Source organism: Centroberyx affinis, unplaced genomic scaffold (genome assembly GCF_046629955.1).
Source record: "Centroberyx affinis isolate AG114_WGS23_722 - 3 ecotype Tasmania unplaced genomic scaffold, CSIRO-AGI_Caff_v1 ptg004939l_1, whole genome shotgun sequence".
Lineage (NCBI taxonomy): Eukaryota > Metazoa > Chordata > Actinopteri > Beryciformes > Berycidae > Centroberyx > Centroberyx affinis.
In genome coordinates, this window is record NW_027282426.1 from 62,501 (window position 1) to 90,013 (window position 27,513).

The window sequence follows — 27,513 nt, forward strand, 5'->3', positions numbered from 1 at the left end:
TGCCGCTGTCCTGCAGCAGAGTCTGCTCAGCTGAGCGGCTCCCCCCGGTGGACAGAGACACAACTGCAGCTCCAAACTGGCTCAAGGTCTGCAGGCTCACTGACACACTGACAGACTACAGACTAACAGACTGACAGACTACAGACTGACACACTGTTGTGTAGTGGAAGCTTCATCTTAATGACCAGAACGGGGTTTGTTCAAACTGAACATTTATTCTCCTTCATACTGCAGTTTAATGAAAGGGGAGGAACAGCGGACCTTGCATCCGACATCTTGAATACACAAGCGAGCGACAAACTAGAGCAGCTACTTCCTTGAAACTTCAAAATAAAAGCATCTCTGTCTGTAGCTTGAACAAGGCATTTCAAAGTAAATAAATCCATAGTAACATTGAATAATCATCATTACCAGGTTTCTTATGACGTCACATTTACTGTAAATACTATAACTAAAAATAGTCTTTTATATTTCTTGATATACAAGTTAAACTAAACATTAATTGCCTTATTTAATTGCTTAAATCAAACAATTCACAACACACACTGACAGACTGACAGACTACAGACTAACAGACTACAGACTGACACACTGACAGACTGACAGACTACAGACTAACAGACTACAGACTAACAGACTAACAGACTACAGACTGACACACTGACACACTGACAGACTGACAGACTACAGACTAACAGACTACAGACTACAGACTAACAGACTACAGACTGACACACTGACAGACTGACAGACTACAGACTAACAGACTACAGACTAACAGACTAACAGACTACAGACTGACACACTGACAGACTGACAGACTACAGACTAACAGACTACAGACTGACAGACTACAGACTAACAGACTACAGACTAACAGACTACAGACTACAGACTACAGACTAACAGACTACAGACTACAGACTAACAGACTACAGACTAACAGACTACAGACTAACAGACTACAGACTACAGACTACAGACTACAGACTGACAGACTACAGACTAACAGACTACAGACTAACAGACTACAGACTACAGACTACAGACTACAGACTAACAGACTAACAGACTACAGACTAACAGACTACACACTGACAGACTGACACACTGACAGACTGACAGACTACAGACTAACAGACTACAGACTAACAGACTACAGACTACAGACTAACAGACTACAGACCAGCAGTAGATGCTGTAAGCTTTATGCTGCTGGATTGATTCTCATGGTTGTTTTGATCTTTTTCATCTCCAGAAGAGTCAGCAGATGATCCAGAGGACCAGGCTGACCTCCAGCCGACTCCCCTCTTACCCCCCGTCCTGCCCCCCCTCTTACCCCCCTTCCTACCCCCCCTCCCTACCTGCAAACTGCACCCTGCGCCTCCACCCCTCCCCCCCCTCCAGAACGACCCGTCAGTCCACACAGAAACCCAAACGCTTCACTCTGGCCCACACCGCCTCTCTGCCACCGCTGGCCAAAGCTCCGGCAGACAGTCGGCCAATCGGCCGCCCGGCCCGTGCGCCTGGACCCGCCCCCTCGCCTGGACCCGCCCCCTCGCCTGGTCCCGCCCCCTCGCCTGGACCCGCCCCCTCGCCTGATCCCGCCCCCTCGCCAGCTGTCGCTCTATCGGCCAAGACCCCCGACGATCCGGTCCGGACCCCGCCGTCGGTCTGCCCCCCCCCTGTGTGTGGAGACGCCCGTCCCGCAGCGCCGCCTGGTGGCCAGAGGAGCGTTTCTAGGCGACCGGACAAACCCTGCGGACGTAGTTTGATCTCCGGCGCCCTCCTGCCGGCCCCGCCCCTCTCGTCCCGGTCCCGCCCAGACCAGAGTGTCCTGATGCCCGTGAAGCCGGACTACATCCTGGTCCAGATGATGTGGACGCCCAGAACCTGTCAGGTACAAAGAGACCCCGAGCATCCCGATGTAGACTCCCAGCATGCTCTGGGTGTTGTACAGAGTTCAGAGGAGCAGCTCCACCGACAGGAGGAAGAGGAAGAAGAGGAGGAGGAGGAGGAGGAGGCCTCTGGAAGCTCCTCCCCCAGTTTGCACAACCAAGCAGGCAAGGTGGAGAGAAAGATGGAGGGAGGGGAGGCAGAAAGGAGAGAAGTGAGGAGGATTGTTGGGAAAGAGGAGCAGATGATGAAGAGGGAGGAAGGAGAAGAAGAAGAGGAGTTGGAAAGTTTAGCATCAACATCAACACTGAGCCCACTGTCTTCTCCAGGAAGAAGCAGAGAGGAGGAAGAGCAGGAGGAAGAGGAGGAGAGAAACCGGACCATCCAGGGAATCGTCACTTGTAACGGAGGAGAGAATAGCGGTGGAGAGGAGCAGGAGGGGAGAGATGGAGGCGGCGGAGGAGGTGGAGAGGAGGAGCCAAGTGGAGAAAAAGAGGGAGAGCATGAAGGAGAGGAGAGGGGAGAAGGAGAAGAGGATGGAGAGAGAGAGAGCGGAGGAGAGAGGGATGACGATGGAGAGAAAGACGGGGATGGAGAGCAGGACAGGCAGGGTGAAGAAGAGGAGGAAGAAGACTTTGATGACCTGACTCAGGATGAAGATGAGGAGGAGGTGATGTCATCGGCCTCAGAGGAGTCGGTGCTCTCTGTTCCAGAGTTACAGGTAAACTCATGTTTCATCAACAGTGAAATGTTCTGTCACTTCCTGCCACACGCTGAGGTCAAAGGTCGTTTCCTGTAGGAGACGATGAAGCAGCTGACCTGGCTGGCGTCCGAGGGCCGGCTCTGCGGAGACGCCGACTCCGAAGAGGATCACTCCCCCGCCTCCCCCGGCTCCCAGGAGGAGAACTCTGAGGAGGAGGAGGAGGGGCCCGCCAAGGGGGAGGAGTCAGGAGAGGGGAGGAGCGCCAAGGTGGCGGGAGACGAGGAGACGCCCTCCGGAGAGGGAACGCCTCGATCTGGGGGCAGGGGTCCTGGACGAGGAAGAGGTGAGGAAGAGTGAGGTCACGTCCTCCGCATGTCTGATACAATACACACACACACACACACATATAAATATATATATATATATGTATATGTATACACATAATGACCTCATACACACGTAATGTCAAGTCAAATTTTATTTGCACATTTCATACAAAAAGCAACACTGTGCTTCACATGCTTCATGTATAATAAAATAAAATACGAACATACATGTCATCTTACATAAAAACATACATACACCTGCACACATGTAGATGACATACAGTTTAAAGTACATGTAATTCAGATAAAACAGCAAAAGACATTTGCTCTAAAAAACCCAACATTAGTGTGTTAAGTTAAAAACAGCAGCAAAAAGAAATGTTTTAAATCTACTTTTAAAAGAAGTGAGTCTGATGTCACAAAACTGAAGAAGCTTCTGCTGCTGCAGAGCGAAGGAGACCGAGGACCGGAGGCTTCTTCTTGGTTCATAAGTTATTCCTTCATATAATGTGGAGCGAGGCTTTCAGAGCCGCATTGACAAGTAGGAGGATTTTGAACTCAATTGTAGTTTTTACTTTACATGAACAGAGTTAAGAAAAGGTGGAATGTGTGTATTGTCTGTAGTCCAGAGAAGAGATCTGCTTGTGACAAGCACCAGTTTCTCAGCATCTGATTTAGACAGAAAGCCTCTAATTTTTTACACAGTTATGAGGTGATGGAAAGCTGATCTTGTGACATTATTGATCTGATCAGCATCTATGATTACACCAAGATTCCTGCATGTTCTTTGCTCTCCAGAGAAAAGGAACTGAGGTTGGCTGCAATTTCTTGTCTCTTTGCTTTTGCACCTAAAATAATAACTTCTGTTTTGTCACTATTTAGTAGTCATCCATGTATTTATGTCTTTAATGCATTTAATCAGTTCCACAGAACTTAAATCATCAAGAGAGAAGGAGACGTAAAGTTGCGCATCGTCCGCGCAATTTCCGTACGATCTGTCCAAGCATATATAAATAGAACAAAAGAGGACCAAGGATTGAACCCTGTGGAACCCCACAGGTCACAGCGACTTTATCAGATGCAAAATTTTCAATAGAGACAAAGAAATTCTTGTCTAGCAGGTAGGTCCTGAACCAATTTAGACCAGGACCAGACAGTCCTACCCAGTTTTTTAGTCTGTCTAGTAAAATCTCATGATCCACAGTGTCGAACGCGGCGCTGAGATCCAGGAGTACGAGGATTGAGAGTTTACCGGAATCGGTGTTCATGTGGAGATCATTTACAACTTTAACGAGGTCAGCTTCTGTGCTGTGGTGCGATCTAAAAGCAGACTACAAAACATCAAAAAGGCCATTTGTGATTAGGTAGCTATTCCATTGATTAAACACAGTTTTTAGCCCCGCGACAGCAGGGGCTCCATGGATGGAGTCGGTCGGTCGGTCGGTCGGAGTGGGTCCAGGCAGCAGGTGGAGGATTTGAGCTTCAGCACAGCATGCTCCAGTGCCATGGAGTCCACAGTAGTGAAATGTGTCATACCACAAGTCCTGTTCTTGTGAGTAGGTAACACCTCTTCCTTGTCAACACTCAAAGAACTTATTTTTTCTGGTGGTAGTGATTTTGTGGTATAAAGTAGCTCTGGGTGGGTGGAGAATTAAGGATTTATGAGCCGATCAACAGTGGAGAACAGCACTTGTGCATTATTCAAATTATTGTTTATGATTTTAGAGAAAAAACGATTGTCCGGCATTTTTTATTTCCTTGTTATATCTGTTGAGGCAGTCTTTGTAAATGTCGGATCTGAAGCTTTTTTACTCCATTTGTGTTCTTCCGGTCTACATTGTTTTTTGTTTCGTTTTTTTTTACAGAAATATCATTTGTCCAAGGAGCTTTTTGTTATTCAGAGATTATTTTTGTTTTCAAAGTAACGATATTGTCAATACGATTTTTTACTTTCAAGTTAAAGTTGTCTACCAAAACATCCGGTGATGATGAAGTAGACAGTACCAGATCGGACATGGAGTTAGCAAAGGCTTCAGCAGTGTCATTATCAATATGCCGTTTTTTCACCCCTTTCATCCTCAATCATTTTTCAGGAAACATCAAAACAAATGCAAAAATGATCTGATACCATGATATCCTCGATTAAGGTTACAGTAACATTAAGTGTGGCCTCGACTCTGGGTGGGTCCAGACATGAGGGAGAAGACAAATCTTCTAGTAGGCTCTGGAGTCATGGTCAGTTGGGTCATCAACATGGATGTTAAAGTCACCTGATGATATGATCAAAATCTGTAGACATTTTGGACAGTAGCTCGGAAAACTCTTCAAGGAAACCATTTTTACATTTTGGCGGTCGGTAGATGGCGACACAGAGAACAGAACTTGTAGAACAAACAATCTTGCAGCAAATGGAGAAGGCAACAAAATGTACAGAGCTACAACTGAAGTGGCTCCTAAAAACAACAGCTAGACCACCAGCACACAGGATCTGGGTTAGGGTTAACCCTAACCCTAAACCTAACCAGCATAGCATCTGGGAGAGTTAATGAACTTGTAATTTGTGAGGCATAATTCAATGAACTGACTGTGTTCGTCAGTTTCTGTCAGTAATAAAAAGTCCAAATTAAAAGAGGCAACAATGTCATTCAAAAATGAGAAGCAGCCACCTTATCTGAAGGAGCTACACCAACACTGAGGCTCAGGCAGTTAACACCAACACTGAGGCTCAGGCAGTTAACACCAACACTGAGGCTCAGGCAGTTAACACCAACACTGTGTTAACACATCTAGTTCTGTGAGGTCTGAATGGGGAAAGAAGCGGGCAAAGCAAACACGGTCTGATTTTCAGCAAACGAAAACTAGAGGAAGTCCTGGTACACACATGTAATGACCTCATACACATGTAATGTCCTGGTACATGTCTACACGTGTATTGACCTGATACACACATGTAATGTCCAGTAGTGCTGACCTGAGATTCATATCACTATATACTGTCACATTTATCTTGGTAACAAGAATTAGTTTATTTTTTACCTCGCTGTAGAAATACTACATTCAGCATTAGCATTGTAAATTTAAAAAGTAGCCTATGCTTTTATTTTGAAGGTCAAGCCACCTAACTTCCAGTCTTATTCTGTCCATCTCTAACTGGCTTGACACAGCCGATCAAACACTTTGACTCTCAGTTTAACTGAAGCAACACAAATGAAACTTTATTAGTTATAGTATATAGTTATATGGTTTATGCAAAGGTGGCTACTTGACAAAATATTTCTTTTCACTCTAATAGAATTGCATGCTTTTTGTAGATGTCAATCAAAATCATGCCAGTTTAAATTAGAAATTCATCCTAAAACACTTAAATATTAAACACAGCTATTTGTTAAGATTGAATTTCTGGGCTCAATTTATTGTTTGGTGGTGTATTTCTCTTCTTGGTGGATAACTGGCGAATCGTAGATGAGGTGACGTCATCTCCAGATATTTATAGTTTGATATGAGAAAATGTTTCCGGATGTAAAACCTCAGTGGTAAACGTCAGGTTTTGGTGTCAGTCCCTCAGGATCAAAGAGCGAGGGCTTCTTTCTAGAGCCGCCATTTTGCACCAAGAGACGTTCAACAATCATACAGGTAGAGATCCATCAGAGAAGAGGAGAGAGACCAATTTCTCCACCACAGGAGCAGGAGAGAGACCAGCATGCACTGCAGGAGCAGGAGAGAGACCAATTTCTCCACCACAGGAGCAGGAGAGAGACCAGCATGCACTGCAGGAGCAGGAGAGAGACCAGAACGCAATGCAGCCACAGCGTCCATCTTTCTTTCTGTCGCAGCGTCTTGAACAACCGGACACAGCGAACCATTGTTCTCTCTCCACTCACTTTTCCTCAAGTGGAGCTTCCTCCACTCACTCTGACTCTCTCCACCTAAACATACTCAGAACATAGAACCTCCTTCTATGGGGGTTGCTGAAAGTCATTCTGGGTAATGTAGGAAATCACTAACTGACGTAGAGCCAGACAAGGCAGGTTGAGGGAAAGTGTGTACACCAAAAAAGTAAATTATAGCACTTCATCACAAGACTGGAATGAACTGAACATCTCAAATTGATGGCATGTAACAGGGTTAGATGGATTTTTCCTTTAACTTTCCTGTTGTGGTCCAACTGAGGGTCGTCAGCCCGGTCTTCCTCCTCCACCCCTCTTTCAGTCCTCCCTCTCTTCTTCTCCCCCTCCAGGTCGAGCCCGGCCTCCTCGTGGTCTGAGGAGGAGTCGGCAGGAGCGTCACAGTAAGGATTCGACCAAACTGCTGCTGCTGTACGATGACAACATCCTGGACAACGACCCTCACAGAGAGAGCAAGGACGTCGCCTTCGCCCAGAGTTACCTCGGCCGGGTGAGAGGACATCTAATATATTATTATTATATTGTTGTATTATATTATATTATTATTATATATGGTCCACACTCAAGCTGTTTTATTTATTTTATTATATTTTCCAATGGAAATTAAAAAATATGCACTTGCACACGTTTTCCTCAGTGTACAGACTCACAGCATTCTCCAACTTTAAAGTGTCCGGAGGCAGCAGCAGTTCATCAGCTGCACAACAGACTGAGAGACTTTCAGTCACATCCACAAACACCTGAAGAAGAACCGGACCATGAAACAACTCTATTCAAATCAAACAGACCTAGGGCTGTGACAGTTACCACATTACCACAGTTTATTTTTTACTTTTTATTGTATACTTAATGATATAAAATATTACAGGCACATGGCCAAAGCACTTGAGAAGCAACATTAACTATGTTAGAACTGTGTTAGAATAGGTGAACTGTGTTCACCTATTGTTAATCCAGGGAGTAGCGTTGCTGAAGGCCTGGATCTACATTTAAGGGGTCAGTGTCACCTAGAGTAGATTGGCAAACACTGTTCAAACAGTTTAGTAAGTCATTGGTGTTAGAAGACTGAGGAAGATGAGGTAACTTGGTGCTGAACTAGGATGAGAATTTTGAAGCACTGTGTGCATTTAGGATGCGAGAGCTTTTAGTGTATTTATGGCACTTAGGTCAGCCGGCATTACAGAATCAAACCTGGTCTGGTCTGAAGTTGATCGGGCTTTTGCTGTTCGGGCTCCTAGACTCTGGAGCCTGAGGAGATCAGGCTGGCAGACTCAGTGCCTTCCTTTAAAACATTGCTGAAACAAACATATTTTTACTTGAAGGCCTTTTTATAACCACTCTACTCTCTTGTATATGTATTTTATTTATGTACATGTTTTATCTATTTCATCCGATGAATATGGTGTGAAGCACAATATGGAAGCACTTTGTGACATTTGTTTTGAAAAGTAATAATAGTATTATTATTGTTAATAAAATTACCTCTTCAACCTGGCAAGACTTATTGGTGCCTTGCAGGCCTTCAATACTTTTCAGTGAAATGTCTTGCCACTAGTGAGGTGATTTTGTCTTTAAGGGGGACTTATGTTTTCCAAATCTTACTTTTAGAGGGTTAAAAGTCTTGTGCCTATATACACCTTTCGACAGGGGAACTTAACATATTAACTACACACAAAGAATGTTTATTCTCTTATTGTGGTCCAGGTATTTTTAAAATTCAATATGAAACTCAGGATGTAAATGACCATGGAGTCTTAACATTCAAGGAACAAAAGAATCAAAAAGTTTCATGCAGGTGTTTTTTAGGTGATAACTGTGTTGCGTTGGTGAACATCCTGTTAGGTTCGCGAGGCGCTGCAGGACGTCCCAGGGAAGGTAGAGGAGTTCCTGGCTCTGCTGTACGAGTTCGAACAGGTGGGAGAAGGACGGGACGTGGTGGCGTTGTTCAGGAGGCTGCGCTGCATCCTGGGAGATCGGACCGATCTCCTCCGAGACTTCGCTGCCTTCCTTCATCCGGAGCAGGCACTGGAATGTGGCCTGGTAAAGTCTACAGCCATTTTAATTATACCAGATCAAACCAAATGCTATTCAGAATAACTCTCAAGCAATGATTGAACTCACTGTAGGAACAAGTTGCAAATGGGCCACTAGGGTTGGATACCGAAACCCGGTACCACTATGGCACCGGTTCCCATACGACCGGTACCTACCGGACCGAATCACAACGCAGATTTCGGTGCCTCATTTTTGTGCCACTTGAAAATACAATGCCTGAGCTGCTCATTAAAATATTCGCCCTCTGATACTCCAAAACCGCCACACGCCCTTTCCGTTATGAGTGCGTCAATTTGAGCTCGCTGCTTGAAGTCCTCTGTATTCCTCTGGTGATGCGCCTGCTGCTTTTCTATTCGGTGCAACTCGCCTTGCACATTCCAACTTCTGGCCGAAAGCCAAACAGCAGCACCGCTTGTCAGTGTCACATTTTGGTCACTTAGCCAATCAGATAAAAGAGGAGGCGGGTCGTAAAGGTTTTCACTACCGATAACTTCCGGTTCATACAAACTCTCCGTTATTTGTTAACATGTATACCAGCTATCACAAGTAATTAAGGACAAATAGGTTTAGTTCACAAAAAACTTTTAATAACTAGAATGTCACAATAAATAGAAAATGTTGATGATGTCAGGAGAGTCGTATTTTGCCAGAGAAAGCAGATATGGTTATATTTCTGCAAAAGAATTGTTGAAGTAGAAGAGTTTGAGAAGAAGTTTAGAAGTTTGCTCTTTGTGGTTATTTTTACATATAATTTAAACAGTTAAGAGTTAATATATTGTTACATTCCTTTGCCTTTGCAATAAAAAAGACGTTCTTTAATATCATTGTTTGCGCTTTATTTTAAAGAAGGTCTCGCTTCAAAAAGTAAGTGCTTTAAAAGTATCGTTTTAGCACCGGTATCTAAACGATACTCATCCATACAGACCACTGGATTGGGAAAATGGGAAAGTCAAACGTTACTGTTAACTTCTTACTGTGGAATTCCTCGTTTCTTTTCATTTATTTATTTATTTATTTTTGGAAGTGCAATACAAAAACAAACGAAATGACAGACTGATATGCAGACAGTATGATAGCACATACTACAGGAGACAACGTGAATTCAATGAATGGAGCGCATACTTCATGAAATGAGTCAACTTTATGTTTTGATAATGCCATTAATCTTTCCATTGAAATATGGTCTGTTAATAGATGTGTCCATTGAGATATGGTGAGGTTATTTCTGTTCTGTTGATATTTGGGTGGCGGTTCAACCAAGGAGAGATCTCCAAGGAGGCATACGGCAGGTTAGGGTTAGGGCTGGAATGCTGAAACCAAGGATGGAAGATCATTTGTGTGTAATGTTTGTCCAGAATGTTTGAATGGGTGGGCAGAGCCAGGTGGCATGAAAATAGTTATCTGTAGTGTCTAATGTGCACTGCGAACTAGTGTCAGTGTCCGAGAATCCCATTTTGTGCAGTTTATGTTGGGTGATATGTGCTCTGTGTAGTGTATTCTATTAAATGAGTTGTATTTTGGAGTTACAGGACATAGAAAAAGTGCCTTGGTCGTAACAGCAAGGTCTCTTTCCCAGTCTGTGGTTGGTAAGGAAAGAGTGTTATCTGTTTTTAGTAATAGTTTGTATATTTTAGATACCTTTTCTTTTTTTTTTTTTGGATTGACTATGTGTGAGAGTTCCTCAGTCAATGGTGGGGCTTGAAGAGTATTATTTGATAGAACCATTTTTTGTTTTAAACAATGTTTTAATTGTGAGTATTGTAGAAAGCAGTTACAACCGATGTCATACCTCTGGATTAACGTTTCAAAGGATAACAGTGAATTGTCTTGATATATATGTTCCAGATGTGTAGCGGTTTATTCTTTATCTAAAAGTCTGGATTGTGCCATATTGGAGTAAATTTATTTGGAGATGGAGTCTAACTGGTGATTTTGTTGAGTTTCCACCAGGCTGCCAGAGTTGCTGCAATGAACAGGCTCTTAAAGAAATTGTGTTTTTTAACTGATTGGGTGAGAAATGGAAGGTCTAATATTGATAATTTCTGACATTCAGTTTGTTCTATTTCCAGTCGTGGTTCTTGTTGTGGTTGTGGCCATTTTATTATGAATTGTAGGTAATTTGGCAGGTAATAGTGTCTGCAGTTTGGGGCAGTTAAGCCTCCAAGATCTCTGTTTTTTTGTAATGTGAATAATTTGATTCTTGGTTTCTTGTGTTTCCACTAGAATTTATTGGTTATGGAGTCCAGAGTATTAAACCAGTTTGATGTAGGTTGAACTGGTGTCATTGAAAAGATGTAGTTTACCTTGGGTAATAATATGGACATTTTGACTGCTGCTATCTTGCCAGTGAGATGGGTAGGTTTTTCCAGGGTTTAAGCTTCTTCAATGTTTTTGAGTAGAGCCCGATTTATCGGCCGGGCGATTTTATTGGCCGATATGGGCCTATCACAGATATATCAGTACACATCACAGCTTGCATCCAGTGCAAGGTCTGGGTGAAGACATTGGAGATGCTTCAGCAGATTAGATGTGTTGCCTCCTTTTACCTGTATGCGATTATTGCAACGCCTGCACATCGGCTGCCCATCATCTACAGCTTTGCCCTCCTCATTTGGTAAAAAGCCGAAGTAGTTCCAGATCAAACTTTTAGCATTAGGCTTCTTAAGTAATATTAAAGTTGATGGTGCGGAGCTAAGGCTAGGGAACGCTTCTGCCATGATGACGATGCTGATGAGAACAAGAATTTGCTCGCGCGCACACACACACACACACACACACACACACACACGTGTCACAGCGCTACTAGTTGCTTCCACAAGAGGGTGCGCTAACGTCAATATAATATTGTGACAGCAGAAACCAGTGAATTTGGGAACAGAGGTAAAACATTGTCCCACTGGTACCGTATTCCACGGTAGTAGCGTTGTATAAAGCATGTGGTATAGTAGGCATCCTGACATTTTGACACCGCGGTACACCGCGGTACACCGTTGGTACCAGTATAACATGCAACCCTACTCTCTGGAAACTAAGTTGTTGAATTCTTTGTCTGTCAAGAGTGAAGTGTTGAACCGCCACCTGCCAGGGGGGTTTGGGTTGGTTTAATTTATTAAGTTGAAACTGATCCGTGGCTGAAATGATAATTGGGTGTATTTCCCGATTTGTAATTTTTGACAATATATAATTACTAGTTCAAAAATAATCAATTTGGGAAAAACGTTTATGAGAGGATGAATAATATGAAAACTGATAATGATCGGCAACAATCACTAAGACCTAGATCTTCCATATACTGTTTATGGTGTCAGCTGAGTGCCAAGATCTGTAATTGTTTCCTGCGTTTGACCGATCTACATTTGGATCAAAGACTGTGTTAAAGTCACCTTCTATTATAATAATTGAATCTGAAAATTATTAAGTGTCATTAAGTGTGAAAATACAGTGTGAAAGAAGCCCAGGTTGTCATCATTGGGTCTATAGATATTGGCTACTGTTATTTTAACCTTTCCAATAATTCCATTAATAATAACATAACGACCGTCTAGGTCTTCTATGGTGGTTTTGTGCTGATATGAAATGTTTTTATTTATCAATATAGCAGTCCCCCTTTTTTTGGAATTATATAAAAAGAAGAAGATATGATTCACCCATTGAGTTTTCAGTTTGAGGTGTTCTCATGCTGTACGATGAGTTTCTTGCAATAGAGAGAAGCTAGGAACCATTCTAGTGAGATAATTAAGAATTTTCTGCATTTTGCCAGTGACCCAATGCCCCTTATGTTCGAACTAATAAACTTGAGAGATGACATTATAATTTATTTAGAGAGTATTGATTATGACACTGTAGCATCTGCCACAGTCCCCTGTGATAGACCCCCATTTTTGTGTCTGTTTCCCCTTTTACAATCACTATCCCTTCCAAAATGTCACAAGAACCATGTTAAACACACTGATAAAGACAGACACAAAACATAAAAAAAACAAACTGAGAAATTAAGTCCAACATGAGAGAGGGAGAGAGAGAAAGAGAGAGATATGGTGGTGTGGTCACTGTTGGACAGGTGAGGTCGAGACGGAGATGCACTTCCTCCTTAAATGTGAAAAATTCAAACCAGCCAGAGAAATGTTCTTTAACAAACTCAGCTCCCAAATTCCCAACTTCAGAGAGCTGGATGACAAGTCCAGACTAGGAATTGTCCTGGGAGAAGGAAACAGCAGATCTGACTGAACAGTATGTTAACCTGCCACAACCTGAGGAACAGAGTGACCAACACATATGCACATACACACACACACACACACGTTGACCAATGTGTTGTGTTTTTGATTCTTGCTTTATTGAATGTCATTATATGATGGAGTGCTAACCCAGCACACACACACACACACATGCACACACACACACAGACACACACACACACTGTACCTTCATGCTTTGACAACATTGTAAACTTTCATGCCAATAAAGCAAATTGAATTGAAAAATTGAGGGGAGAGAGAGAGAGACTGGGATTGGAGGGTGTGTGTGTGTGTGTGTGTGTGTGTGAGAGAGAGAGAGGGAGGATGCCTGTGTAGGATGTGGATAGAGAATAGGTGTTGTTGAGGACAGGACAACTACACCAGAGGGTGAACAGTATTTTCCACAGAGTGAGATTTGCCAGCCGGGGCGTTGTCGTAGTATCAGGAAATAACTGTCGATCTGTGTAGAGGAAGCCTGTTTTCTGCCTGTGCTGCAGGACAGGGTACAGTACTTTGCGTCTCTCATTTATTTCCAGGGGGAATTGGTCATTAATAATAATAATAATAATAATAATAATAATACATTTTATTTATAGAGCGCTTTTCAAATTAAGTTAAAAGTTAAAATGATCATAGAAAACAACACAATAAAAACATATAGCACACAAGATTAATCACACATTAAAAGCAGTTCTGAAAAGGTGAGTTTTGATTAGTGATTTGAACATGAGCACATCGGCGCAGTCTTGGATGTGTTTGGGGAGAGAGGGGGGGGGCAGCTATGGAGAAGGCTCTGTCGCCCCAGGTCCAGTGCTTGGTCCTGAGAGGTGGAGACAGGAGGTTGGCATCAGGGGAGCGGAAGCTGCGGGAAGGAGTGTGGTGGTGGAGCAGGTCGGTGAGGTAGGAGGGGGCCTGGTTGTGGAGGGCCTTGTGAGTGAGGAGAAGGACTTTGAATTGGATCCGTTGTGGGACAGGGAGCCAGTGGAGGTTCTGGAGGACAGGGGTGATGTGGTCACGGCAACGGGAGTGGGTGAGCAGGCGAGCAGCAGAGTTCTGGATGTACTGGAGTTTATTTAGGACTTTGGATGTTGTGCCATTAGGGCTGGGTATCGTTGAAACATTTTCGATACCAGTACCGGTACCGATACCTTGACTTCGATACCGGTTCCTGAACGATACTTTTTTCGGTACTTTACTCTCTCTGTAATAATAAAAATGTAATTTCAGCTGTAAAAAAATAAGTCCAAATTTCTCAATTTCAACATTGTTATTTATTTAGAAAATTTTACACACCACACAAAATAAAACCCTAAAAATAAAATCCCTCTCCCTTTAACAATGAACGTGGTCACTGCCCTGTAGCATTCACTGACTCTCTGGCGGGGTAACGACGCTTCTGCACCAGGGTGAAGGGTGTAAGCTCTGTGGCTCTCACTGTGACACGAGGGCGGGTTGAGAGTGGGACAGGGTGACTTGTCAATGAGCGCAAGAGTGTAAACAACACGACTCACGAGCTGATGATAGTGACAACGCTAGTAAAAACGCTAAGCTAACGTCAGCCAAGACAATGAAAAAAGCCCAGTTATCTCCAACAACAACTTATCCAACTAGCTAATTAATTACCTGAACATGATGAACTCGATGAAGTTGTCGATGCCTCACTTAAAGTTTCGGCGTCCGTGGAGGGCTCAACTTCTTCGGCGCTGGCTGCAGGCGTGTTGCTAACGTTAGCTGCAGCTGCTGCGGGGGACTTGGCTAGACTAGGCTATCAAATAAGTGTAGGATACACTCTTCAGCTTTTAGAAATATTTGGTGTTTGACCAGGCGTTTCCTCAGGTCAGACGTGTCCCCATGGCCAGCTTTGCATTTCGCATCACAAACATTGCAGCGAGCGTTGTCTGCGTCAAGTTTTGAAAGTGTAACCACACTTGGGGCCGCTTTCGGCTCGCCATCGCCCTGACAACAAGCAACAAGCTGCAGGGGTGACGTAATCTCGCTCTCAGAGTCTCGCTCTCTCTCTTTCTCTCTACTCTCTCACCCAGATGCGCGCTCAGGTACCGAAATTTGGCACCGATTGATTTTACGTGAATCGGTACTCGGTAGTACCGACGTAATTCGGTCGGTGCCATAAAAGTACCCAGCCCTATGTGCCATAAAGAATGCTGTTGCAGTAGTCAATTCTGGATGGGATGAAAGCGTGGATCAGAGTTTCGGCAGCAGAGAAGAGAGAGAGTGATGGGCGGAGACGAGCTATGTTTTTTAGGGGGGAGAAGGCAGTTCTGGTGATTTGTTTGACGTGGCGTTCAAAGGAGAGGTTACTGTCGAAAAAGACTCCGAGGTTGCGGATGTGTGGGGAGGGAGACAGAGTGGAGTTATCAATGGTGAGGCAGAAGTTGTGAGTGGCTTTGGTGAGGGATTTGGGACCAATGATTAGCATGTCAGATTTATCACAGTTTAGTTTGAGGAAGTTGACTTGCATCCATGATTTAATTTCAGTGAGACAGTTGGTCAGAGTGGAGTGAGTAGCAGTGGTGGATTTAGTGGAAATGTAGAGCTAGACATCATCGGCGTAGCAGTGGAAGTGGAGACCATGACGACGTATGATGTTACCAAGGGGGAGGAGGTAGAGGACGAAGAGGAGAGGACCAAGCACCGAGCCCTGGGGGACACCTTGGGACAGAGGAGCGGAGGAGGAGGTGCAGTTGTTGATGTTGATGAACTGTTTGTGAGATATGACCTTAGCCAGGAGAGGGCAGTACCGGTGATGTCGAGGGAGGATTCGAGGCGGGAGAGAAGAATGGTGTGGTTGATGGTGTCAAAAGCTGCAGTGAGGTCGAGGAGGATGAGAAAGCTGAGGTGACCGGAGTCTGAGGAGAGGAGGAAGGTCGTTGGTGACTTTGAGGAGGGCTCTTTCAGTGCTGTGCTATGAGCGGAAACCGGATGGAAACAGTTTAAACAGGTCGTTGGAGATGAGGTGGGCTTTGGGTTGGGAGGCGACAACACGTTCCAGTGTTTTTTTGATAGAAAGGGGAGATTGGAGATGGGCCGGAAATGGCTCATGATGTCAGGGTTGAGTCCAGGTTTTTTGAGGATGGGGGTGACAGCAGCCAGTTTTAGTGTTTGGGGGACTGAACCAGAGCTGAAGGAGGAGTTGATGATTTCAGTGATGGGGTCCAGAGCACAAGTGGAGCTTCTCATTCCTGCCGTGAAGTTGGACAGCTCCACTGGGGACACAGGGGAGAACTGAGACAGGGGCTGAGTGGTAAAGGGGTGGGGGAGGGCAGGTTGGGAGGTGGAAACGGCGGGGGAGGTGGTCAGGTTGCTGTAGATGGCATCAATTTTTGTTTGGAAAAATGAAAGGAAAGAGTGGCACTTGTTAACTGTGAAGGATTTGGAGGTGTTGTCACGGGGTTTGAGAAGTTTGTTGATAGTGGAGAAGAGAGCCTTGGGGTTGGTGGAGCCGGAGTGTATGAGGTGTGAGCAGTAGGTGGACCGTGTGTTGAGAGTGTCTTTGTATTGTTGAAGGTAGTCTGTGTAGGCTTGGAGATGCACTGTTAAGCCAGTTTTCTTGTGGAGTCTTTCAAGCTGGCGCTTACGGGATTTCATTTGGTGGAGTTCAGGAGTGTACAGGGGAGCTGAGTGTGTGAATGAGACTGTTTTGGTTTTAATCGGAGCCAGCTGATCAAGACAGGATGAGAGAGTGTCATTATAATAGTTGATGAGATCGGAGGGGTTATCAGACAGCGGGGGAGGGGAGGCAGACATTTTACTGGCAAGAGAGACTGAGAGAGCTGAGAGGGAGATAGATTTTAGATTTCTGAAGGATATTTTGCGTTTGTCTTTTGGGATGGGGATAGGGATGTAAATGTCCATAGTGATTGCCATTGTGATTAAGACCAAACACGGTCCCTTTCAGTTCGCGTGCCTTGCTCTTGACCAGTTTTTTTTTGTTGGAAATGTTTGAATTTAGCAATTATTGGGTTTCCCACGCGAGCTCTGAGCCGGTGGTGGAAGGTTATTTTGTTTGTTGTTTCCAACGGGAGCTTTAGAGCCGATTGCATAAAGTTTTTGACCAGAGATTTAGGGCTGTCCATTGTGCTTTCGGGGATTCCGGAAAATATAAAATTATCACCCATGCTTGTTGTTTGTATGTCGAGGATTGTCTCTTTCATTGTTTTGTTTTCTTTCGTAAGCGATTCCATCTGGACTGTGAGTGTTTCCACAGAAGCCTTGAGCTCAGCGTTATCTTTTTGGAGATCGCCAACATTCTTTAATTTCTTGGTGAAGCGTGCCAAGGATGTCTAGTTTGTTATTGATTGATTCCAGTACACTAACCTGTACTGCGGTGGTTTTCAAGTCATCGGTGTCAGTGGATGACTCCGTCTTTCTCGGTTAGCCGGTTTCTTGCTCTCTGTATCCATCATGCACTGATAGTAGCTGTCAATAAATTCCTGTAGTTCCTCCACTCTGATTTTGTAGTGTTATATCCAGTATTCTATTTAGAATAATATCCAGTAGAGGCCAAAGTAGCCTTAGATGCAGCAAAGTTTTAAGAGTCAGGTCTAGCAGCAGAATCAGAATCAGAATCAGAATAAAGTTTATTGCCAAGTAAGTTTTCACAGTACAAGGAATTTGCTTTGGTATGGAGGTGCATACAGTAAACATAAAAATAATAAAATAAAATAAAAATAATAATAATACAATTAAAATATAATAAAAAATATAATAAGAAATAAAAATATGTACAAATATATATGTGCAATATAACAATATAACTGTTTTTTCAAGTGAATGAAATGTACAGTTTGTACAGTTATGTGCAAAAAATTTTCCAGAGAATGTGCAAAGGTATGGGGGGGGGGATGAGGGACTGTCAGTGGGGGTCCCGGGCCTTGTTGATGAGGCCAGCTGCAGACGGGAAGAAACTGTTCTTGTGGCGTGAGGTTTTGGTCCTGATGGACCGCAGCCTCCTGCCAGAGGGGAGTGTTTCAAATAGTTTGTGTCCAGGGTGAGAGGGGTCGGCCACAATCTTTCCTGCTCGCCTCAGGGTCCTGGAGGCGTACAGGTCCTGGAGCGCAGGCAGATTGCAGCCAATCACCTTCTCAGCAGAGCGAATGATACGCTGCAGTCTGCCCTTGTCCTTGTCCTTGGCAGCAGCGTACCAGATGGTGATGGAGGAGGTGAGGATGGACTCAATGATGGAGGTGTAGAAGTGCACCATCATCGTCTTTGGCAGGTTGAACTTCCTCAGCTGCCGCAGGAAGTACATCCTCTGTTGTGCTTTTTTGGTGAGGGAGCTGATGTTCACCCACTTGAGGTCCTGGGTGATGATGGAGCCCAGGAAGCGGAAGGACTCCACAGTGTCGACTGGGGAGTCTCTCAGGGTGATGGGGGTGAGTGGGGCTGGGTTCTTCCTGTAGTCCACAACCATCTCCACTGTCTTCACAGCGTTGAGCTCCAGGTTGTTCAGTCCGCACCAGGACACCATGCGGTCAATCTCCTGCCTGTATGCTGACTCATCCCCACCAGAGATGAGCCCAATGAGGGCGGTGTCGTCCGCGAACTTCAGGAGCTTGACAGACTGGTGACTAGAGGTGCAGCTGTTGGTGTACAGGGAGAAGAGTAGAGGGGAAAGAACGCAGCCTTGGGGGGAACCGGTGCTGATGGTCCGGGAGTCAGAGACATGTTTTCCCAGCTTCACGTGCTGCTTCCTGTCTGACAGAAAGTCTGTGATCCACCTGCAGGTGGAGTCAGGCACACTCAGCTGGGAGAGCTTGTCCTGTAGCAGAGCCGGGATGATCGTGTTAAAGGCAGAGCTGAAGTCCACAAACAGGAGCCTGGCGTAGGTTCCTGAGGAGTCCAGGTGCTGGAGGATGAAGTGGAGGGCCATGTTTATTGCGTCGTCTACAGACCTGTTGGCTCCGTAGGCGAACTGCAGGGGGTCCAGGAGTGGGTCAGTGAAGTTCTTGATGTGTGACAGCACAAGGCGTTCAAAAGACTTCATCACCACAGAGATCAGGGCGACGGGCCTGTAGTCATTAAGTCCTGTGGTCCTTGGCTTTTTTGGGGACAGGGATGATGGTGGAGGTCTTGAAGCAGGCTGGAATGTGGCATGTCTCCAGTGAGGTGTTGAAAATGTCTGTGAACACCGGAGACAGCTGATCGGCACAGTGCTTCAGGGTGGGTGGAGAGACAGAGTCTGGCCCGGCTGCTTTGCGGGGGTTCTGTCTCTTGAAAAGCCTGTTAATGTCCCTGTCCAGGATGGAGAGAGTCGTCACTGTGGTAGGGGGGGAGGGGGGCTCTGAGGTGGGCAGCTGGGGAGAGGTGTCAGGACTGTCCCATTGTCTTTCAAAGCGGCAGTAGAACTCATTCAGGTTGTTGGCCAGGCGCAAGTCGTTAGCAGAGTGGGGGGCTCTAGGTTTGTAGTTGGTGATCTGTCTGAGCCCTTTCCAGACAGAAGCAGAGTCATTGGCTGAGAACTGGTGTTGGAGTTTCTCAGAGTACAGTCGTTTAGCTTCTCTCACCGCCTTGCTAAACCTGTACAACGCCTCTTCCTTCTCTGACCTTAGCTGTCTGAGTTTGGCTGTGAACCAGGGTTTGTCATTGTTGTACCTCACCGTAGTGCGTGATGGTACACAACTGTCCTCACAGAATCTAATGTATGATGTCACAGCCTCTGTATACTCGTCCAGACTGTTGGTAGCAGTCCTGAAAACCTCCCAGTCAGTGCAGTCCAAGCACACCTGAAGATCTTCCACAGCTTCACTGGTCCACTTTTTTGATGTCCTCACCACAGGTTTGCAGAGCTTTAATTTCTGCCTGTAAGCAGGAATCAGGTGGATCATGACGTGGTCAGAGTGTCCCAGTGCAGCGCGGGGGACGGCGTGATAGGCACTGCTTACTGTGGTGTAACAGTGATCCAGAGTGTTCTCCTCTCTGGTCGGGCATTTAATAAACTGTCTGTATTTAGGGAGTTCATGGGAGAGATTTCCTTTGTTAAAGTCACCGATTACAATAACTAAGGAATCCGGGTTTGTCCGCTCCACACACAATATCTGGTCGGCGAGCATGCGCTGTGCCTCCTGCATGTTGGCCTGCGGTGGAATGTAAACACCGACCAGAATGAATGAAACAAACTCACGAGGGGAGTAGAAGGTTTTACAGTTTATGAAAAGTGATTCCAGATCGGGAGAACAGTGCTGTAGAATCACTGTCACATCCTTACACCATCCACTGTTTGTATAAAAATACAAAGATACACAGATACCTCCACCTTTCGTCTTGCTGGAAAGTTCCGTGTGGCGATCCGCTCTGAAGAGTTGGAATCCTGCCAGCTGCAGCGCAGAGTCCGGTATCGATCCACACAGCCACGTCTCCGTGAAGCACAGAACGGAAGATGAAGAAAAGTCTCTGTTCTTCCCCAACAGTAGCTGAAGTTTATCCAATTTGTTTCCCGGTGAACGCACGTTAGAGAGAAATATTCCCGGTAACGGAGTGCGAAGTCCGCGCCGGCGGAGACGCACAAGCGCACCGGCCTGTTTTCCTCTCCTCCGGCGTTTCACTGTGTTTACAAAGGTGAGTCCACCTTTGACCAGAATGTCCAGTAATTCCACAGATGGGGCGATGAAAGTGGGAAAATAATCCTTAGGGGTTGAATCCCTGATGTTCATGAGCTCTTTTCTGGTGAAAGAGCTCGCTGTACTGTAGCAAAACACTGAGTTTACGAACAAAACAAGACAAAACAATGCGCACCAACACACCGAGGCAGCCATCCGCGGCGCCATCTTGCCACTCAAACAGAGAACGCCGCCATGTTGAATCAATCTCACATTCGTGGTCTCGCGATCTCACAGCATGCTCCTCCGCGATCTCACCTGAATTCCTAATTTTCTAATGCCAGCTGATTTGGAGTCCATCCTCAAAGAGTACAGGTTCTAGGCCCTTGAGGGTGAAATCTTGAAATCATTGAAAAGTGCTTGAATTTGATTGAGAACATTATGGTATTTATGAGAAACATCAGGTTCATCTATAAATGTACCAACTGATTTTACATTGCTAATCTCCCTCCTATGTTCTCTCCAGTTTGAGGAGCAGCAGGCGTTTGAGCGGAGCCGTCGTTTCCTGAGGCAGTTAGAGATTAGCTTTGGAGAGAATCCCTCACATTACCAGAAGATCATCAAGGCTCTGCAGGGAGGTCCGGACCTCAGCCCCGCCAGCATCCACGAGGTACACAGCATCAGGAACTACATATCCGGTTACTTTGGTGGTAGATAATAGGACAGCAGCCAACCTTTCCATTGGTTCAGATAGTAAGTTGTCTGCTGTACAGGGACCTGCGTCCTTAAAGTCTGAAAAAGTCTTAAAATACACTATTGAAATTTAAGGTCATAAAAAGTATTAAATCCAGTTAATTAATGGTCTCACCCTGCAATATTTTTTTAATATTTTTATTTTTGCTGAAAATGGTCTTTAAGTAGGTTAGACTGTGTAGCCAAGACTGAGGCAGGCAGCTGGCGTCATGCTCCGCTACACAGGCCTTTCCCCTCCTCCTCTCCTCTCCTCTCATCTTCAGTCAAAAGGACAATCGGAGAGTCCCATTTGAAAGCAAAGCATCCTAGTTTTGACATTCCTTCAACTCAACATGAGTAACAGTTAAATCTCCCCTGGTCGATGGAAAGAGATCCATGACTGTTGCTGGCAGTACTAACAGAATAGGAGAAGAAATTATTTCTCCGCCCCTACGAATCTAGCACTGCATTACTTCAGGTCTTCAGTTGGTTTTGCTAGCTTGGGACCAGGAGTCAGGACCCCTTCCTGGTATGGGTCCGTGTCTCACACCACCACAGTTTAAAAAACTTATAGGGGAACACTGATTCAGAACAGGGATTGTAGTACAAAATGTGTCATAAATGCTTTGCTCAACACAGTTGGACTTCATATCCCTCAATAATTAATTTACAGTTGTCCTTTTTTTTATGCTGACGTTTTATAGTTCCACAACTTTCATCAGCTATGTTTAAAAACATTATTTGGTTTGGTTTTTAAATTGGTCTTAATTTCAATTCCAGGAAGCATTAAAAAGATCTTAAAACTGATCTTAAATCTGAAACCTGCAGCGACTGCAGGAGGGAGGAACACACTTCAACTGTTTCTGCTGGAATGATGAAACATTCTGGACCTTGAAAGAGCTTCCAAAGAGCCAGATTTTGAAAGTAGTGTGAATCTTGAAAAACAAAAGTTAACTTTTTGAATCATACATATCTGTGGAAAGCATCATATTTGATCAGTTACCTTGGCTTCATGAAAAGTCTTTTTAAGTTTTTAGATGGAGCATGAACCGCTCTATAAAGTCTGTTGATCATCATTACATGAACTTCATAGGATTATTGAAGGTAAATATTAAATCCATCACGTGTGTTGTTTTATTTCCCTCAGCTGAAAGCACAGATGGCCAGCCTGCTGAAAGGACACACCCATCTGCAAGGGGAATTCTGGGTATTTTTTGATGAGCTCCGTCCGGCTCTAGCCCGCCCGGGACAGTTTGAAGAAGCTCATTGGCCAGATGAGGGAGGTGGGTCCGACGGTGGTGAGGCTGTTGGCTCAGGGTCAGGAGGCGGGGCTAGCAGCGGCTTTGAGGAAGTCACACTCCCAGAGCTCGAAGAAGAGGAGGAGGGGCATAAGATCCAACCAATGGTAAGCCGACGTCGGAGGAGGAAGATTGGTTCCCACGGCAACTATAAGGTTTGTGGAAATTAATTTTTTAACCTTTTCTGCCAAAGTTGACTGAGCACTAAGCTCCGCCTACAACCACAGGTTTCTACTGTCAACACTCTGACATAAATCTTTTTACATAAATTCATAGTTTACATCATAGTAACTAGTATCAAACCAGCGCATGCTATAAGAGGATAGGGTCATTTAAGGGGAAAAAGCATAAATTAAGGTTTTTCAGAAAATATAATTGATTTTTTGTTTCTATTGGTGGTGGTTTGATGGCGACTGGCTGGAGGTCGTAGTTCACCGTCTGCAGCACTGACTGCTCTACTGGACCCTAACCCTTCATGTGCTTTGCTCAAAGGCACTTTGGTTTTATTTCAGGGAGTTTGAACCGGCAGCCTTCAGGTCTCAGCCTGCTTCTCTAACACAAAACCTTGTTCCCGGGAGTAGATGTACTCATGTGGGCCACTTGACTCTGATTGGTCTGTGGTTGTCTTTCTAGGAATGTGATTGGTCGGGTAAAGACTGGCCCTGCCTCTGCCGTGATGCCAAGATCCGCCAACACAGGAGGAAAGGCTGTCCTCACTGCCATGGCAACAAGGTCTATCGTGCATGCTTTCTTGTTTTTCATTTGTGGATGAAAGGGGTCGGAGAGGAAAAGGTTTGGGATTTAGTTCCACTTTGGTTCTGTGAGGCAGCAAGTCTCTCCAAGTGGTTTACTAGTCTTTCTGCAGGAAAATGATAAATTCTGACAAATGAGTATTTTTTTCTTCTAGACCTCAGAAGGCGTCTCCAGAGCCATGAAGAGTCTAGATCCTCTGTACTCTCAGATTGGCTCTGCACACGACGAACAAGGAGACAAAGACAGAGAGCTGGACTCCGAACTGAAGGAGGAAGATGACAGTGGAGCCAACAGTCCACAGCCAGGTCCTTTATCTTTTCTTCTGCTGCATCTCTTCTTCTGCTTCATATCTTCTTCTGGTTTATCTCTTCTGGTTTAGCTTTTCTTCTGTAGGCTGTGAAGATTAGAGGTCTACAATATGCTTGGGCCGATATTCGCTAATATCGAATCGCGATATTTCGTGAATATCATGATATTTTCTGCAGTATTGAACATCCCCACACCCCTCACAAGAAGCACCAAGCCGGCAGCCTACAATTGTGGTTGCATTCGCCAAATCTGCAAAGTACAGGTGAGACCGCTCCAGGTGGAATGAATGCACCACCGCCGTGACCCGTTCAGTCAAAGGTACGCTGCCATTATAGACATGGAGAAAAGTTCCTTCAGGGAAATGATTGAAACTTTGGATTGTCAATACGAGCTGCCTAGCCGCAAATATTTTACAAAGACGTGTACAATAAAGTTTGTGATGAAGTCGGAGTCTTGGTGAGGAGAGCTGAGTTCTTCTCTCTGACAGCTGACATGTGGTCCAGAGTGGATATGACACCCAACATGTCAGTAACGGTGCACAACATCACGCCGGAGTGGACATTACAATTCAGGTGCCTTGAAACGTCGTTCTTTTCCCAGAGCCGCAGAGCCGCAGAGGCAGAGAGGCTGGAGGAACGGAATCCGAAGAGCAAAATGGCGTGCGTTACGACCGGCAACGCAGCCAACATTAAATCTGCCGTGAAGGATGTGTTGGGAGGACAAAAGCTTATGGCGCTTTCACACCTATAGTCCGTTTGCTTTGGTCTGAATCAGTGGATAAGTTGCTACTTTGTTGCATTTTTCATCAGGTCTGGTTAGTGTCACACGGTCCTGTGTTAAGCGAACCAACATTTGTAAACAAATGACACGCGGTCCTACATGCCGTTCATCTATTGGACAGAACATTTCCGAGAGAAAATCACTTCCTGTCAATCACATTGTCACGGACAACAATGGAGCAACAGCAGTGTATAGCGATTGCGATAGTAGCTTTGATTGAGCGCTTTTTGTGAGGAGAAATGAAAACATCACCTGATGTTAGCTGAGCAGCTACTAGCTCAGTAATCAGCTGGTTAGCAGCAGACAATGTAAGGAAAGGCTTACCAGATATTTCCAATACATGTCCGGTATAATCCATACTGCCTTTATGATCGCTGTTACAGTAACGTAAATTCACTGATTACAACGTCCTGTTTCTCCACCGGCACTTTCACTTTCTCCATATTTGTTGTTGCTATGGGAAACGGCCAGCGTCAACGGATGTCAACATCCGTTTTCAACCCACAATGCACTGTATTTTGGTTCGCTTCCTATATTAGGTCCTATATTAAGTCCGATTACGTTCTCACCTAAAGCGAACCGAACCGTGGTTCACTCGGAAACGGACCGAGTCCCGACTTTTCAGGAGGACCGTGGTTCGCTTGTTTGGTCCACACCAGAGTTCCAATGCGTGTTCTCACCTCTCCAGACGAACCGGACGCACCATGGTTCGATTAAACAGACCAAACAGGGTAGGTGTGAAAGCCCCCTTCATTGCTTTAGCCTCCTTTGGAACACTCCTTTGAAGTACTCCTTTGGAAAACACTCCTTCGGAACACTCCTTTGAGGCACTCCTTTGGAAAACACTCCTTCGGAACACTCCTTTGAAGCACTCCTTTGGAACACTCCTTTGGAACACTCCTTTGAAGCGCTCCTTTGGAACACTCCTTTGAAGCACTCCTTTGAAGCGCTCCTTCGGAACACTCCTTTGGCAACTGTAACAGTATATATTTCTTGATATATAATAATGTAATAATATATTATTATTATAAGACGGGTCTATGTATATAGTTATTTTCATGTCTTCCATGTTCATATATAGGCCATTATTTTTAAGTAAATTTTATATTTTTATATTTCTTTTATGTTTTATATTTCTTAAATGTCTTGTAGCCTATTAGCCTGTAATTCTGTCATTTTTGCACTTGAGTTTTGCCTGCTATTCATTTGAATTGTTCTTTAAATGTGTATATAATGTATATATCTATATGTATAATGTGTATTGATGTACATAAAAAGTAATGTAGGAAAAATCTATTAAAACAGAAAATGCTGATGTTTAAGCTAATATCTGATGCCAATACAGCTGAAAGGAAACTCCAGGTGTTTCTGTCAACAGGACGAAGCGTGGCATCATGGGAAGGCTCCTTCCCTCTGGCTGATGAGAAAGAGGAGGAAGATGATGAAATGGAGGATGAAGAGGAAGATGAGGATGAGGAAGAGAGGAAGAACAATAGGGAGCAGAGTCCAGAGCTGAAGAGGAGCAGGGAGGATGAGGAGAGGTTGAGGTCATTACAACACCCCACCTCCTCCACCTGCACCTCCTCCACCTGCACCTCCTCTTCCATCTCCACCTTCTCCACCTACATCTGCACCCCCTCCTCCGTCTCTACCCTCCCCAGCTGCACCTCCACCACCTGCACCTCCTCCACCTCCTCTTCTATCTCTACCTTCTCCACTTCCATCTGCACCCCCTCCTCCATCTCCTCATCAAACTCCACCTGCACCTCCTCCTCTGTCTCTAACCTCTCCACCTGCACCTCCTCCACCTGCACCCCCTCCTCCATCTCCTCTTCCATCTCCACCTTTTCGTCCTCCATCTGCACCACCTCCTCCATCTCAACAGCCTCTACCAGCACCTCCTCTGTCTTTACCCTCTCCACCTGCACCTCCTCCTCCATCTCCTCCTCCATCACCCCCTCCTCCTCCATCACCTCCTCCATCACCTCCTCCATCACCCCCTCCTCCACCTCCTCCTCCATCACCCCCTCCTCCTCCTCCTCCTCCTCCTCCTCCTCCTCAGCGCCCCTCCAGTCGCGGCCCAGTCCTCCTCCTGACCTCCCAGTCTGTGCCAAGAACATTTCTCTGACAGCCAGTGGGGAGAAGGTGATCCTGTGGACCAGGTAGGACAGCTGATAAATCACCTGATTAAATCACCTGATTAAATCACCTGATAAATCACCTGATAAATCACCTGATAAATCACCTGATAAATCACCTAACCCTAACCCATCACCTGCTGCTTCTGATTAATCCAGTCCTCTAACACATTTCAGATATTAGTGTCATTTGAATGCAGATTAGTAATAATAATATTGCATGTATTGTGTAGTATTAGGAGTTTAATAATACCGGAGATGGCATTGGTTAGTTGGTTTGAGTTTTCAGTTGCCAGTGTGTGTGAACAGTGTGAAACTTCAGAGCAGCGGACGTCCAGAAGAATAACAGACAGAAGGAAACAAGATTGATCTCTGATCTGAAGAGCTGATTGCTTACTCCTCTCCAGCCAGATGCTTTTTAACTGTCATTTTTGCTTTTATTGCTGAATCTGATAATCATATTGAGGGTTAGGGTGATACTCAGACAAAACTATCTATTTCCACACTTGGTTTCACGTCATTTTAGTGCTGTGCATCAGACAGACCGACTGTGTCTCCACACTTGGTTGTAATGCTAAACATCAGACAGATTTACCTATTTTCACTCCTGGTTTTAAAGTATAAGTTAATAAATTTTGGGCCTTTATGTAATTTGTCTACATATGTGTAATACTTGGACCCAGAGAGTCAGCTGTCTCCCATTTCTGCTAACAAGCAGCAAGAGGCTGACTGTTTGGTTTTCTTTATGAAGTTGAAATCTGGCATGCTGCATGTTTGTCTTGGTACAAAGTGAGAAGCAGACCTGTAAGGCACCGATCCGTCAG

At 44.9% G+C, this 27,513-nt stretch overlaps 1 protein-coding gene across 1 annotated transcript in view; it reads left to right on the forward strand.

The window, feature by feature from the left end:
• The window catches only part of LOC139666335 (GON-4-like protein), a 62,509-nt gene that overhangs the window by 29,858 nt on the left and 5,138 nt on the right, over positions 1 to 27,513 (forward strand). Inside the window, 10 exon segments of the mRNA XM_071545519.1 lie at positions 1 to 86; positions 1,259 to 2,617; positions 2,696 to 2,942; positions 7,163 to 7,320; positions 8,673 to 8,870; positions 21,206 to 21,349; positions 22,559 to 22,864; positions 23,343 to 23,441; positions 23,617 to 23,767; positions 25,930 to 26,713. The exon segment at positions 1 to 86 is cut by the window's left edge and continues 31 nt beyond it. Of these exon segments, the coding sequence (XP_071401620.1) occupies positions 1 to 86; positions 1,259 to 2,617; positions 2,696 to 2,942; positions 7,163 to 7,320; positions 8,673 to 8,870; positions 21,206 to 21,349; positions 22,559 to 22,864; positions 23,343 to 23,441; positions 23,617 to 23,767; positions 25,930 to 26,713 (3,532 nt within the window).